A 15,496-nucleotide genomic window follows, 5' to 3' on the forward strand; every position below is an offset into this window, starting at 1 on the left:
GGTTTTTGCAAAATTCTTGGAATTACTGTAAATGCGTTGGCGTTAATAGGAAAACATTTTATTGCCGTAACTGTAATGTAAAGGGCATTCTAGACTGAACAACAGCAATCTTGGATGAAAGCAGCTTGAAGTCCTGAGGCATTAAGTAATCGTTTTCATTAAGTTGTTACTTAATTAGTTCTAATCAGAAGCTTCTACCTCATGTAGCGATAGCTTGTTTTGATTGTTGTTTTTTTCAACTTTAGGAAGTTTATCGTTGCGTAAGCGAAGTTTAGTAACATGTTATAGTTGCTCAACTATTTCTTTGATCTCCACACTTTCTTTCATCGAAAGTGCATGTGATATTGACGCTATTGCATTCTGTATGTCATTTTAAACAAATCATGATGAAACATGAAGAGGCCCCCTTTACTTTAAACGATGCCTTTAAAAGAAACCGAAAGAATCAAAAGTGAAGTGATTGATACGCTGGACCTACTACATTTGAAGATTCCGACATATATCAACGCATAACTTAATTGCAAACACGTTTAATGTAAAAGGGTTATTAGTATTGTGTTTTGATCCGGGATGTTGTATTCCTAGAGTGGATTTCTGCAGATGTGTTAATCACGAATCGATGATAACCCTATTGTTATAAATTACTTGAAAGACACGGTATTTTATAATAAACGACATTTAAATACATAAAATTGTGTTTAAATACCATTGCGTAATGATACTGGTTATGATGTGGCGCCAGAAGGGCAGAATACGGTCGTATTGCACTAAGTGGAATACGGACAAATGCATTTTGTGATTCGAATCGCTTGCAGTAGAATGCGTGTATTATAAGATTTGTTTTCTTTAAACGTTTGATAATACTACCACAAAACGGGTAAACACGGGATTTTAAAAACGCTTACCCTGTGACATTCAACGGGGTTTATGTTTAAACTATTGGCTACTGAGCTTGTTTCTGGGTTTATGTTTAAACTATTGGCTACTGAGCTTGTTTCTGGGTTTATGTTTAAACTATTGGCTACTGAGCTTGTTTCTGGGTTTATGTTTAAACTATTGGCTACTGAGCTTGTTTCTGTTGTTTTTCTTATCAATATTTATATTCGCTAACTGTAATAACTCGCTACGTGATTTGTGCCTAATGCATTAACCTTATGTCTCAGAAATATCGAACCTGCATCATGTTATTCATTTTGCCGTAGTATTCTGCCTTTTACAGAATCCGAGTATATGGTAGAGTTCATTTTGGCAATTTACAGAAAAAGGAGCGAGCGCAGCGATAAACCTGGCTTCATTTTCTGTAAAACGCCGAAATAAACTCGTATGGTATAATCATTTATTTGACTCACTAGTCCCGCTCTCTATAAAGTCACGTAGTATTTTGCCGCAAAAATTAAATTGCCCAGGTGTTAAAGCTTAATTAATTGTCGTGAGATTGTTAATTTTACGGCTTTGTGAATATTTCAGTATAGCAAGCAAAATCAATTGTTAGTTGTACAAAAAGGAAAAAGCACAGAAAGCTGAGTTTTATGGAACTTTTCTTTAGAGAACAACAAAAGTGTAGATATTTGGATGTCAATAATAACCTCCATACGTTTGCATAGTAAAGTTACTGCGATGACATCGTTAATTTTGTCATTGATAATGATATTATGCTCTTTGATTTCTTTTTGCCTGATAATGAATATCAACAAAATATGTTGGTACTGAATTTTGTTGTATATTAGAAAGAAAATAATAAAATAAATAAAAGATATAATTTAAATGTGTATCTATCTTGTTGATATTGTATTACACATGTATTCTAAATTCTGGTTCATGATATAAGCTGTAACTGCCTCCAATCAACGGCACCCTCTGCTGTCAGTCATACTTACTTTGCACGTGTGCAGAGGGAACAACGAACAATGAAAATAGTCGACTCTTCCAAATCCTGTATATCTATAAATACTCTCTATGTAAATAAATAGTTGTATTCAGCGTCAGATATACTCCACATGATATGTTACTACAGTAAATAGGTTTAATCCTCGACTGTTTTTTGCCCACAATTATTTGCGAACACCTAGACTTTGAAATTTTCCGACATGCGTTATGATGTTTTATGATTGAAATGTATTTTGCATCTGAAATCTTATTTCAAAGAAGCTGGAAAGTGTAACGTTAATGAGCATTTTCCAGTAAACGGAAGTTATGTCATACTCAAATTTAGAAAATAACTTATATATTGATCTAAGTATATAACTAATCCCACTCCTCAATTGCAGCTCACATTCCAGTTATTTCACCTCAAAAGTTAATATAACCAGGCACAGGTCGCAAAAATAAACATTAAGAACACCAACCACGCATATGGAAAAGTTACCACTTCCTGGTTACGAGTAAAAATGAAAATACGTGGACACTGGACATACACATTTATAAGAGATTTGTTTAATATATATGTATACAGAATTATGCATACCACATGGATTATTCGAATCTTTTGTCTCAAGTTAATACAAATCATTCAAGTATATGGATATTTTTTATGTATTTCCGTTTCATAAAAAAATGAATTAGTGAAAGCCAATGGTTTCAAATGTCGATGCTTTCATTTCAGGAAAATAAATTGGTGGCAATACTTACAGTAACGGTTGTGAACATGTCCGGCAAAGTAACTACCTTATTAGTAAAGTTTTGATGCAGCAGGAACACATGGTAAAACACACCGTCCGAAACAAAACATATCTGAAACAGTTTAGTCACACTCAAAACAACGATCCCCTTGTTGGTGTTTTACTTGCTTCTTTTGAGCTGTTAGCCACGCCAACTCTACATACGTTCTTGTCATGTGTCTCAGCTAGCTATCCTGCACATCCTGCACATCGGGTTCTGTAACTTGAATACTGCGGAAACATTCAAAGGAAAAAAAAGCATTTAAGGTTTGATTTCTTTAAACTCTTTTACTCTTAATGCCAAACCAATGCCGTATAACGCATGTTTTGAGAAAGGTGGCTCGTCTTTAACGTCTATTTGGTATAATTATACAACACTATAAAAAAAATTAGAAGAACAAATTAAAAAGAGGCTTTGACAATACTAATTTAAGATGTCCCAAAATTAAACCATTATTGTCAGAGTTTTCCTTTAAACCTGTTTCTGTAAGTCCAAATGATAATCGGATTAAAAAAGCTAATTTCTAAGAACAACGAATGCAATGTACATTATTACAAGTGATGCACTCAATCGATTAGTTATCTGTGAAACATGCAAATTTCTCTAGTTTGTGGTAACTCTTTCACGAAAGGACGTATATGTGCTAACATCAACATACTCATAAACAACAAAGCTTAAAACTAACTTTGTAGTATTTTCTTGCTTATAATTAGCCGATTATAAAAGTCATCTTACTTAACGCTACCTTTTCTTGTTAACTCCAAATGCAGTCCTAAGGTGAACTTTTGTAAAACCCCAAGGATATTGTTTTATTATCTATCTTAATTCACACTTCATAGTTATTAATCCTCTATCTCAACCTTTATGTAAACACAACCCTTATCTCAACCACATCACAAGTAGGTATGAATTACTTTGGTAAACAATTAATATTATCGAAAAGTTCTCGTCGATCAGTAAAACAAAGCACGATTGCATTGCCGTTTTGCTTCGAATGGATGGTCAATTTGTACCGTCTGTGCAACAGCTGCTTTTAACGATGTCATTGCCAGTGGGCATAAACGAGACGGTCAATTTGTACCGTCTGTGCAACAGCTGCTTTTAACGATGTCATTGCCAGTGGGCATGAACCAGACGGTCAATTTGTACCGCCTGTGCAACAGCTGCTTTTAACGATGTCATTGCCAGTGGGCATGAACCAGACGGTCAATTTGTATCACTCATGAGACTGCGGATTCTAAAAGATAGTTTCGGAACTTTATTTTTCATCGCGACTTTCTCGCAAAACAGATTTAAAACCACGATTAAATTGGTCGGTTAAAGTGAAAACAATGCAATTTGTACATGTATGGAGGCTTTTCGGGGAAATTACCCTCTTCAGTAGTTAGTTAAATACGTCAAAGGATATGCCAAATCGTTTCTTGCTTAAGTTAGTTTCTTAAAAATGGGAGAAAGATCGACAGGATTTAATGGTAATTGTCGATTAAAAATGTTCTTGAATGATTTTGGTTGACTTAATGCTACATTCAGCCAAGGCTTCAAAAAATTTGAAATGCTTTGTTCATTTCCAAACAATAGTATATACTTCTTAATATTTATACATTATACTAATTGAAGAGGATTGAAAAAAGGTGTAATAAAAGACAAAATAGTTCTTGAAAGAACTGGCGGAAATTAGGTTTACTATATTCTTGATTAATTTTCATTCTACGATAATCTCTTCTCATAGGAACGTTGGCAAGGGACTTATCTTAAGTTGGCAGCCATTACAAGATCTAAATCTGATTTAAGATTGTACTGGCTATAGGTGACGCCGAATCCAGATACAGTTTTTAAGATATATATATAGGACTGGAAAGTCCATCTGAATAATTGATGCTCAAAAGGAGCTAAGCTAGTGTTGGAATTGTGATCTGCGTTCTTCGTTTTCGATCATTTCATTAGTCGAGTTTTCAGCTGGAAATACATGACCCATGTAAGCCAAAATTCAGCATAATGACTTCTCTCCTATCCATTCCATGCCGAATTCGAGCATAATGCATAACTGCAGGCATTTGGCCTCAATAGTTGATATGAAACAAAGCCAGAGTTCTTTAAAAGTATTACCTATTGAATAACTTCATATTTACAACATGCATAACACTCAAGTTCTGATGTTTTTAAGGCATGAGACTCATCATTTTATATGTTTATCGGCCAAAAACATTAATTGCAACAATTTGTACCTTTCAAAATATTTTATTCAATCAGAATTAAACGTTTTTATCTCATTATCAACAGGAATACGCTAACTAGATGTATATTCATTGCATAGTAACAGTGCGTATTAAAAAGTGTTGATTATTTGTGATTCAAAGGTAAAGTAACGTCTTTAAAAAGTTCGCATATATGCACTGACTGCCATATGCTTCGTTAGGAATCATGCGGTTGAATGAAAGCTTATGTATATGCAGTTAATAGTAAAATTCCTTAATTACCAAAGTTTTGCCTAGAAGGTAACTCGCGTGTTTTTGTTAAAAAAAAAAAATTGATTGAAGAAAAAATAACACTTGACCTGTAAGATTTTTATTAAACTTTATTCAGGAATGTCGATATTTCTGACTTATAGCCTGTTACATTTATTTAAAAAAAAATGTATATCCATTGAAAACATCCAAACAAGATAAAAGCTCAAACATTAATTTTGCTATTTTTATTTGATTTTCCTCGTGTATTTACACCATTTTTGTAACAACAACAACAAGATGGGATAATGTAAAATATGAAAACTTAATGCGCATTCATTCACACTAGATGCTTGACGATGATAAAAAGATACATAGATGATAATGCAAACATGGTCTTAAACAAGTTAAAGGGAAATAAAGAATACACTGTGCTTGCAAATTTATTAATGTTTCTTTCAATTCAAGAAGTTGGATGTCTACTGCTAACAACACGCAAAAGTAAATCAATGAAATGCATACATGAAAACAAAACCACTGACATTTACTTTTCCTCTTCATATAATTCCTTCAAGTGTTGTTGTACCTAGGTTATGCTTAACGAAATTGAAATAGTCGATACTGAATTTAGAGTCAAAAAAACAATAAGAAGTCATGTGTGATATGATTCTACTTCATTTGATATACCATAGAGACGCATACATATTACTAACTTTCCTTTTGTTATTGGATGAAATGCTTTGTCCCACTGCTATTGCAAACGTCAACATTTCGTTAAGCGAATAATAATTAACAATAAAAATAAAAGTAAAACTAAATGTTTGACCAATGGGCTTGTAGCTGTAGTTTCTATTGTCTTCATATATAATATAAGATAAAAATGTGTACAAAAATAGTTCGCAAACATCTATTTAAACACTGAGAAGAAAAACGCTATGCAACAGAGACATATTTTCTATAAATTTATCTTAAATGGGCCCGTTCAAACGTGAATCGAACATTGATATTTTCAAAGAAAATATGTCAAAATGTAAACAACCTTTACTCTCAGTTTTACTCCAATTCTTCGACATATTCATTTTTTTCAATATTGTAAATTTTTAACACAGACAAAAATACATGGTCTAAGATCCACAATAGAGCGTATTGCATTTATAATGATTCATTCCCGCATTAATACGAGACCTCTTCCATAAATAATTAAATGTGTTAGGCATAAATAGCCTCACCGTATTTCTACAGTACCCTGTATAAAGTTCAGACAAAGTCACATTCTTTGCCAACAAATCACGCAGCTTTAATCAGTTTGTTATAAAGAAATATTATATTAATATATGTGGCATTTAAATAATATCTGCAGCTTTATAAAGGTCGGCATGATTTATATTGTTATTACATTTCAACACCAACCAATTCAACCTTTATATTAGCTGCAGATTGAACAGAACTTTGTCCAATAATTTGGACTGACATTGTGCGTATTTGTGTTGACTTGTGTTGATCATTGAACGTTCATTATTGCCATGATATAACTACTGAACAATTGGGATATTATTCACCTACTTTCACTTTGAGCCAACTTTGTTTAAGAATAGCCACGTTTTATTTCCATTATTATTATATTAAAAAGTTTTATTTAAAGTTGCCGCTTAATTGTTTATCAACAAACATTAATCTCAGAAATGAATCAATAATTTTCGATTAGTAAAACATATTTCTTACTTTAACCCGATTAACATTAGTGTGATAGAACATTTTTCTTCGCTTCGCTTATTATAATTGTAATATCTACTGGATAAAGAGAAGAAATTTGTGTTATTCCATAAATACTATCAGCTCAATATTCAATTTCTTCATCAATTCAGGGTCGAGGTCATCTTCCGATCACTCTTTCATGGCGGCGTCATGCATTCTCTTGACCTTGAACAGTTTCCCTTGGCTTTGTTCGTCCGCCATCTGGTGGTGGTAAGGAGGGTCACGTGTCCCGTGCAGAACCAATGTCCACTCGCGGAACAGACCCTCGTCGTAGGCATTGTTCTTTCCGGGGACATTTTCCACCCGAAGGGTCCAGCGGCCTCTAGGGGCCTCAGCCCAAGTGTGTGTGGTCATGAATGGCCAGCGGGTGAATCCGTTCTTATGCTCGTCGTCATTTGGGCGCTGGCTTAGGATCATTGAGCTGGAAATGCATATAGGTTTTAGTGTACCGGAACAACTTCTCAAGAAATTTAGGGACTGGACAGCAATGTTGTGAAATAACACTATGAAATATTCGGCAGTAAAATTTGTACGAATGAACGAGTTGTTAATCTTACGTGGTATTCATTGGAGATGTCATATGGACAACAATATTGCCTCTGTACGTGGACTTGACCGTAACAAAGGCCTGTAGATGTTCCAGATAGTTAACTTCATTCGGAGATCCTTGGCACGCATCAGTGTCAATGGTCATAGTTATTGGTTCGTTGGTGCCGAATGACCTGTGAAAACAAACAACGTACATTATAGGACTTAGATTCGACTCATTGCTTGTGCTTTGTTACATGTTGTGTGTGTTGTCTTTGACTGGCATGGGTGCTTGAGTGGTTAACTTATGAAGATTTCAAGCAACTTCATTATATTCGGTATGAAACAAAACGGAATAAAGATCGAGGCTTAGCCACGACCTCGACCATTTGGCAGTTTTCGGGTTATTGCCTGCTTGAATTATCACAGTGTTACTGTAATTGAAAACAGCTAAACGACATATTTATATTTTATGCGCCATGGCTTTGGCATCAAACTATGATTGTTATGGTATTTTATTTAGTCACGTCAACTTAGGAAATAGACAATGCCTGAAGTAAATTATATATAATCTATACCCAATGATTTGAGACCTAAACAATGCCAGTTGTTCATGACTCATACTTAAGTTTAACTTTATTAGTCACTTCACTTTGCTACGTTTTCCCATGACAGAGTGTGAAACGAATGTAATAGAGATGCCTCGTTTGTTTGATTTGTTATTAACTGATTTACGAGCAGTAATCTCTTCGCAGGAAATTGTTGAATTTAGATAAGACAGAAGAACTTCTGTCAACGGAATATGGCTACTGAAAATCATATTCGAATAACTAGAAATAAAACGAGGCTGTAACAAACGTACATACAGAAAGATACATTAGTGATAGATAGACTCTCATGGGAAAGATTAAACAATTTTTTACAGGACTATATCGCTTTGCCAATTTATTGGCTTAAGCCTAATAAACGAAGCATCATCAAATATATTTAAAACGCTTACATTTTCTTCACAATGGACCCAGCTGTGCAATGGAAACGTTCTGGAAGCGGTTTCCAGTTTTTCGCCATTAGAACCATCGCCCCCGCGTCCAAGACGCCGTACCCAAACAGGTGATTGAATTCCAACCCGGCACCGTTGTACTGCCAGAAGTGCTTAAGATAAGGATCGAAAAGGCGGTTCCGCTTTGATGAGAGGACTGTCAAGTGCTGCATGTCCCGCCATGTTAGGTTGCGACTGGAAAATAACAGAGAAAGGTAACAATGTACTTGTCATTAGAACTAGTTGCATGGATAAGAAGCAAATTGTTTATTAGTTTCAGTTATTTGTTTTTAAGAGTTTGATAACATGAAATTGATTCCGAAACATGCAAAGTCATATTTAAAGCAGAATAAGAATGAATATATGAGCTTGAAACAATTTCATGTTGTTTCAACACCAGCTTTGCTGGAGAGAACTTATAATATCAAATCACAACTATTGTCGTAAACGTAGTCCATAGAAAATCGATACCATGTTGGATTCAATAAGGATTTGCTGCGTTAAACCAATACTTTAAACTAATAGTTCAAATTATAAACCCTTGATCGTCAAAGTGTTGCTACTAAAATGGCCGCAATAACAGATGTTTAGATATGAGGTGTTTATTTGCAAGTAAACATACAGCCAGCATTTTGTGAATGTGTATTACGGTGAGGGATTCAAAATTGCACGTTCATCGAAGCTACAGGACTATAGAACGTCAAATACGTAACACGATCAAAATCAACGTTCATCTGACTTCAACAAACACTATACCAACAAGACAAAACACTATTTTAGACAATGCTTATTGCAATCCAAGAGGAAGTATGCCTACTTTGCCTCGATGGCTAAGGCATAGATGCCAGCAGCTTCTGGAGCGGCCGCAGACGTCCCTGAGTGAGTGGTAGTGCAATTGTTGTACAGGTCTGTGGTCGCCTAAAGGAGAAACGAGGAAAGACATAACTAATCAGGTATTGTTATAAATCCATGTCTTTAGGGGAAATCTGGTAGCTTGAAATAAACGAAGGACCAACATTCACAAATAGTTCAATTTAAATAAATATGTTTCAACAATTTAGTTTAGCTATAGACATGTATAAATTATAAAACGTTTTGTTAGTACAATGCATACCAATTTCCACCACAATGTTCCATGCACCAGTACATCAAAACCTATAATTGTTACACTTAGGACTATGAATTGAAAAGAAGCATGGTGCCCCGCTTATTTTACTAAATCGATATCATACTGTAACAATATTTAGACAAATACAAAACCTCTTCAATTAATCGAATATTCAAAATGAAAATTTCATTTAACAATTAAGTCCAACTGATAGATCTTATTGAGGTTAATGGGTCCGAAATAAACGGACTAAGTGTCTATCGATTCATGTAAATTTGCTCATCTGATATTTAAGCAGGGATTGCTGTAATATCATTTTGAAGTGATAAATTACGCAAAATAAATGTTAATTAAATTTGGCATACGATAGTGACACATATTCAGCTCGTGTATAATTCTCGGATTCTGAATTACATTTGGTGTTTTGTAATTTCCAGAAAACAATAGTGTTCATTTGCACTATATATACAACAACATTTCTGCTCATACGTGCATTTAATCGCAATAGCGTTTATATCTTTAAGCGCTATGTCCGTGTCTCTTGTTTAATGTGAGAATGACATTGACATTTCGGAAACTGGGCTTGTCTACTTATTAATTACACTTTTTGTTAACACGCAATGATACTTAACTATCAGTGCTTATCTTACTTTGCTTCAGCGAAAACATCGCTATCAGGGTCGGTTTATATGCTTTTTTAAAGCAGATTTTTTTCATCTCCGTAAATTATTTACAACGGTGATAATCCTTAAAGTGCTGTTCAAATGTGATAAACTCCATTAAGATCTCACATGATAGAAATGATACGTGTAAAATTATATGATGGGTTTGTGTTTCCCTGGACTAGGATAAAGAATGTCTTAATTTGTTTGATGGTACATGAAATATGTGCAGTCAATACTCTCTCTTGCTTAACATCAATTAACTTTACCATAAAGGGTTATAAGAACTTATCAGAGTAATCGCCTTCATGTCTGCCCAAAAATACCATTTTGATTTGCGTTCGGTAAATGAAAAACGACTATTTTCCAAGACTGAACATAAACATACTCAACACTTCAAATATTAGATATAATAAACGGTCCCTTGCCTGTCAATCTAGTTGCTTATAAGCAATATTGTATTAGTAAACACTCACCACTCCGGCGTCCCTAAGCGTACTCTTGCCGTTGCTAAAGGTACTAGCCAGGGTGGAGGAGCAGGACACGTCATAGCAGGCAGTCGTTGGTGGCTGCGTTGATGGAGATGGTCCACATGGATGCTGCATAGCCATCACAGTTGCAGTCGTCTTCCTGTCCACCGTCACCACTCGCCCACACGTAGATATTTCCTTTGCCATTACGTCCCTGGCAAGAGAAATGTGTTAAATGTGAGAAAACAGTAAGGCATATGGATATTTTTATCGTTTTACTACCTCTCACATCGCTAATGAGTATGAAAATTCTTTATTTTTTTGTTAATTTTTAATATACAGAACAACAGTCTATTTTATTTTTGTGCTCTTAAAAAGTATTCTTATACGTTGATTATCGTAACGCCGTCTTACTCTTAAATTACTTGTATGAATTTGGGGAAATCTCGTTTCTGCTGCAATGATAGAAAAAACTTCAAATGAACTGCAGCCAACTGAAAAAATATATTTGTTCCCTCATGTTATCCTTACACATTGCACATTTAATTGATTTGATTGGTTAATATTATTTTAACTAACCAAAGACCAGTTTTGTACAATTTGATACTTTTGTAACAAAAATCGTTGCCTTTGTTGAAGTGATGGTGACACATGATTTGGTAAATCGTAAGAGTTCTGCCGCCTTGTAAATTCATGTTTACTTCTGACTTTTCTTGAATATTTGTATCTCTTGTATTATCGAAACACGCAGGAAGACTAACTTGTTTGAACATTTGAAGTGGATTGTTTGATGTCATTCGATGAAACATTTGTTAAATTTAAAATAGTTAGCTTCTGAGAAACTGACTGAATTCAATGTAACTTCAGGCAAGAAACTTTGATTCATTTGCTGTTGGTATTTTCTTTGGTTTCTGTCTAGTATTATGTACAGTTACTACGTTTGAACACATGATATAGAGAGGCCAGCCTTACAGGATTTCTCGCACAAGAACGAACCTTGCCTCAAGTCTAATGTTTATAAATTAGGATTTTCATTTATTGTCTTTCTATTCATTACAACCACACTCTGTGTATTGTGTCTGTTCTCAATATGTGGTTACCATAGCAGCGCAATTATGACGTAGCACTATGCCACCTAAAACTCCGTTACCAGGAAAAGTATGTCAACTGCAACATGAGAGTAACCGTATATCATGTCACGATTTATTCTAATGACGTAAAGCAAAACGTTCATTTTCCGGCACTTGTAGTCTGTATATAATGATGTACATATTTAATGGTTGTTAAAGTGAAGTTAGTTTGCTGATTGTTTAATCCATTAGCTTTTTAAAATGATGAGTTTGGTATGCATATATATTGTATGTGCAAAATGTTTCATTGTTTTATTCAAACTTTGTAGGTTCCTATTTCACATCACTATTAAACCAACAAGACATTCGTGTTAAATGCCCGAACTTGTATCGTTATGCATCGTTTTTTAAGATAAAAGGCATGCTAAAATGCATTAAATACCCACCTCATTTACACCTTTCACTATTGCTCGCATTGTAAGGTTCCGCGGGCCGTCTACTGTTTTGCCATCGTCCGTGGGTCCCCAACTTGCGCTGTATATGTCAATTGCGTTTGGCATGTGGCCCATTGCGTTAGCTTCAATCAGGTCGGTCATAAAGGGTTGGTCCAGCATTCGTAGGCCTGAATGAGTTATGCAAATATGGGTTAAATATAATTCGCAAAAATGTGAATTATTATGATAAAGTCAGTTTTTGGGCTCTTACCAAAAGAACACAATATGTCAGGACTCAAACACGCTTGGTTTTTTATCGATCTAGGCCTTTACGTTGGACATATCATGTATCTTGTATGTCAAACCAAATCTGCATTTCGAATTCATTATGCATAAACGTCCTGCCATTTCAAAATGAATCCAGGTCTTTAAATATTGATTATTCAAATGTATGTGACTTAAAATTCTTATTTCTCTTGTAGCAAGAAATCGGAATGGAAATGAGCATATTGCAAGAGTTCTCGGTTGTCCTTTAAACGGATGAAGTCACCTATATTTAGGTAGTGTAAATGAATATGTCAAGAACACCAGGTCCCAATTTCCTATAACAAGATCACCTTAGGTTTACCTAGGCATGACGAGAAGATTGAAACTCCAAAACAATGGATACCATTATGTTTACAATGATAATACGAGAATGCCTTTTTCATAAACTCTTTCATTCCCATGAATGTCAGTATAATGGGTACCAAACAAGTGAAATACTAAACCCAAGGGATAGCAATAAATGAATAATTAAATCAAATCGTTTTCAGTTATTAAATACACGGGAACAATCTTGTTATCAGTAATTAGTATTTTCCATAAATGCATTAATTAGTAAGTAGTTAAAGGTTTATGACTCAAAATTTATGTTTGTTATACATGTGAATCTAAATATTTTAAACACTTTACTCTAACAAAATCAACCAATAGCATGGGGTCATGAAATTCCGTATGAACAAAAGCTTATATGAGCATGAGCACTCACGCAATTACCATATTAGTTTATTTCAAAATTACAAAGAACAGAATTGCCAAACACATAACTTTTCTGAAACTAATAAACTCACAACCCACTTGTTGGTTTAAAAGCGCTATAAAAAGTATTACCTGCTACTTTTGAGTTGTAAGCCACGCCCACTCCACATACGTTGTTGTCACGTGCCGCAGCAATCTCTCCCGCACAGCGGGTGCCGTGGCTGGAATAGAGAGGAGGTAATACAAAAAAAATAAAGGAAAACATTCATTGCTTTATTTAAAAGAAACATGTACGCTTGTTGCAAACCCCAAGGTAAATACTAAATAGTTTACATTTCGATTAAGATGAACACCATTTAGACGCATGCAAATCATTATCAAAACGATTTTTAAAGCACTAATTGCGCTTAAATGACAAAATAGGTTAAACCACTGGCATCGAAGGTTCCGTTGCTGGAATAGGCGTAGGCAATAGGTTTGTGTTTAAACTTTTGCTACTGAGCTTGTTTCTGTAGTTTTTCACATAAGTATAGAAGCAAAATAAAGAAAAAGTCTAGATTTTGAAAGGAATAGTAGAAACCAGTGAACTGAGATAGAGGTGTTTAATTCGGTGGATTCCTTGAGGGCAAAGTTAATCTTGGTAATTCACTGTTTGCTATTTACCGTTTTCATCACCATAAGACTTTAGTAAGAATTAAACCAATTTCATTTTAACCAAATTCAGTGACTGCTTTATTTAGCAAAATCTTATGAGAAAACACTATGTTCCCGCAAAAAAGTTTGATTTAACAAATAATTAATACCTGTTAAACCACGTGTCAGTGTATCTTGGATATGGAAAATGGTCGTTGCTGCTGAAATCATAGCTTGCTTCTGCATTCTGAAAAGCAGTGACACCAATCATTTTGGTAATTTTCTTATTGGCAAAAACATTTATATATATAAATTATATATTTCAGTATATTATTTTACATATTTTCAGTAGAAAGCAAAAGTCTTGAACGTTATGTCTATCATGGTATCAAATATTAATATTATTTACGTTTACACGAATACTGTATAGGTCACATGTCAATGATTATGTTCATTTATCAGAGAAAATTTAAAGAAATTAAACTTGATAACTTTTCAAATTATGAATAGCTATAATCGGAAAAAAACTGTTCTTAAAATTATTGACCGACCAGACATGCTTGCATCTCAGTTCGCTGTTACACACGGTCCCAAAATAATCTTGACCATTAATGAATTTAATGTTCACACACATATATTAAGCATTACAGTTTATGTAAAAATATAACCTTTTTATTATTTATTGTATTTTATGTGATTTAAACTGATTTCAATGAAATACAAGTCATATGTAATAACTGAAATAACAATAAAATAGTTTTAATATTTTCAAATTTTAAGCCTGTTCTCACAGGGCTGAGACAAATTAGCAACGACCTCATTTATGAAATGACGTTACGTTCGCATGCATTTTGACGAGCTTTTCTTTGAAACTTAATTTCACAGTTACTATAAGCTTTTTTATCATATCCTAAACATATTAATTTATTTTTAGTGTAAGATTGCAATTTAGATGAACCCTTGAATACCAAATGTAAATAGTTCGCTTGTAGCTATGTCACTCGAGAACTATACTGATTGGAGCTCACTACGTAAAATATTTTACAATCTTAAACTGAAATTGTCTTATCAACTTTATGGAGAGTATTAAACAATTTATAAAATAATAGTTTTACAAACTTGTTATATCACAAAATATCATAAAGGATATGAGAAATACATGGTTAACAAATAAGAACTGTTAGACAATATTGTTAACAGTAACATACGGTGCTGTGTCTTATACTTACATAATTGTTCTTCAGGTCCTCGTGTAGGTAATCAATTCCTGAAATATAAGAATATGACATATAAAATAGTTCATAATAAAACATAATTGAAAAAAAAACATTAATGTAGTAGAAGAAATACATATGTCAATAAAGTCTGTATCCTTCATAAGCGTGAATACATCTTAAGTTTTCGGTTTGACTATGTGTCTTGGTAAAGTGCATAATTCATGCAATATACATATTATTCTTTTTAAATTATCATCTTAGCTCGGAAGCAGAAAAACGTCATATTTTTCACACACTTCTAAAGCCACCTTTTTAAGATTTCTATAGCCAACCTTTCTGACATTTTTGCTGAGTCATAATCAAGTTATATGTTTTACCTGTTAAATTACAAGCAACGAACAAAGAATGTATCTTGCAGGGAAACAAGGGCTGATTTTAAACAAATTTATAGATTTCTG

General features: G+C 33.9%; 1 protein-coding gene across 1 annotated transcript in view; it reads right to left on the minus strand.

The window, feature by feature from the left end:
- Positions 1-5,335: 5,335 nt before the first annotated feature.
- The window catches only part of LOC128208261 (neuroendocrine convertase 2-like), a 28,659-nt gene continuing 18,498 nt past the window's right edge, over positions 5,336-15,496 (minus strand). The window contains 10 exon segments of the mRNA XM_052911758.1: positions 5,336-7,278; positions 7,415-7,579; positions 8,386-8,619; positions 9,242-9,342; positions 10,671-10,752; positions 10,754-10,878; positions 12,181-12,356; positions 13,321-13,409; positions 13,992-14,068; positions 15,051-15,088. Of these exon segments, the coding sequence (XP_052767718.1) occupies positions 6,987-7,278; positions 7,415-7,579; positions 8,386-8,619; positions 9,242-9,342; positions 10,671-10,752; positions 10,754-10,878; positions 12,181-12,356; positions 13,321-13,409; positions 13,992-14,068; positions 15,051-15,088 (1,379 nt within the window). The 3' untranslated portion in view covers positions 5,336-6,986.

This window comes from Mya arenaria, chromosome 11 (genome assembly GCF_026914265.1).
Source record: "Mya arenaria isolate MELC-2E11 chromosome 11, ASM2691426v1".
Classification (NCBI taxonomy): Eukaryota; Metazoa; Mollusca; class Bivalvia; order Myida; family Myidae; genus Mya; species Mya arenaria.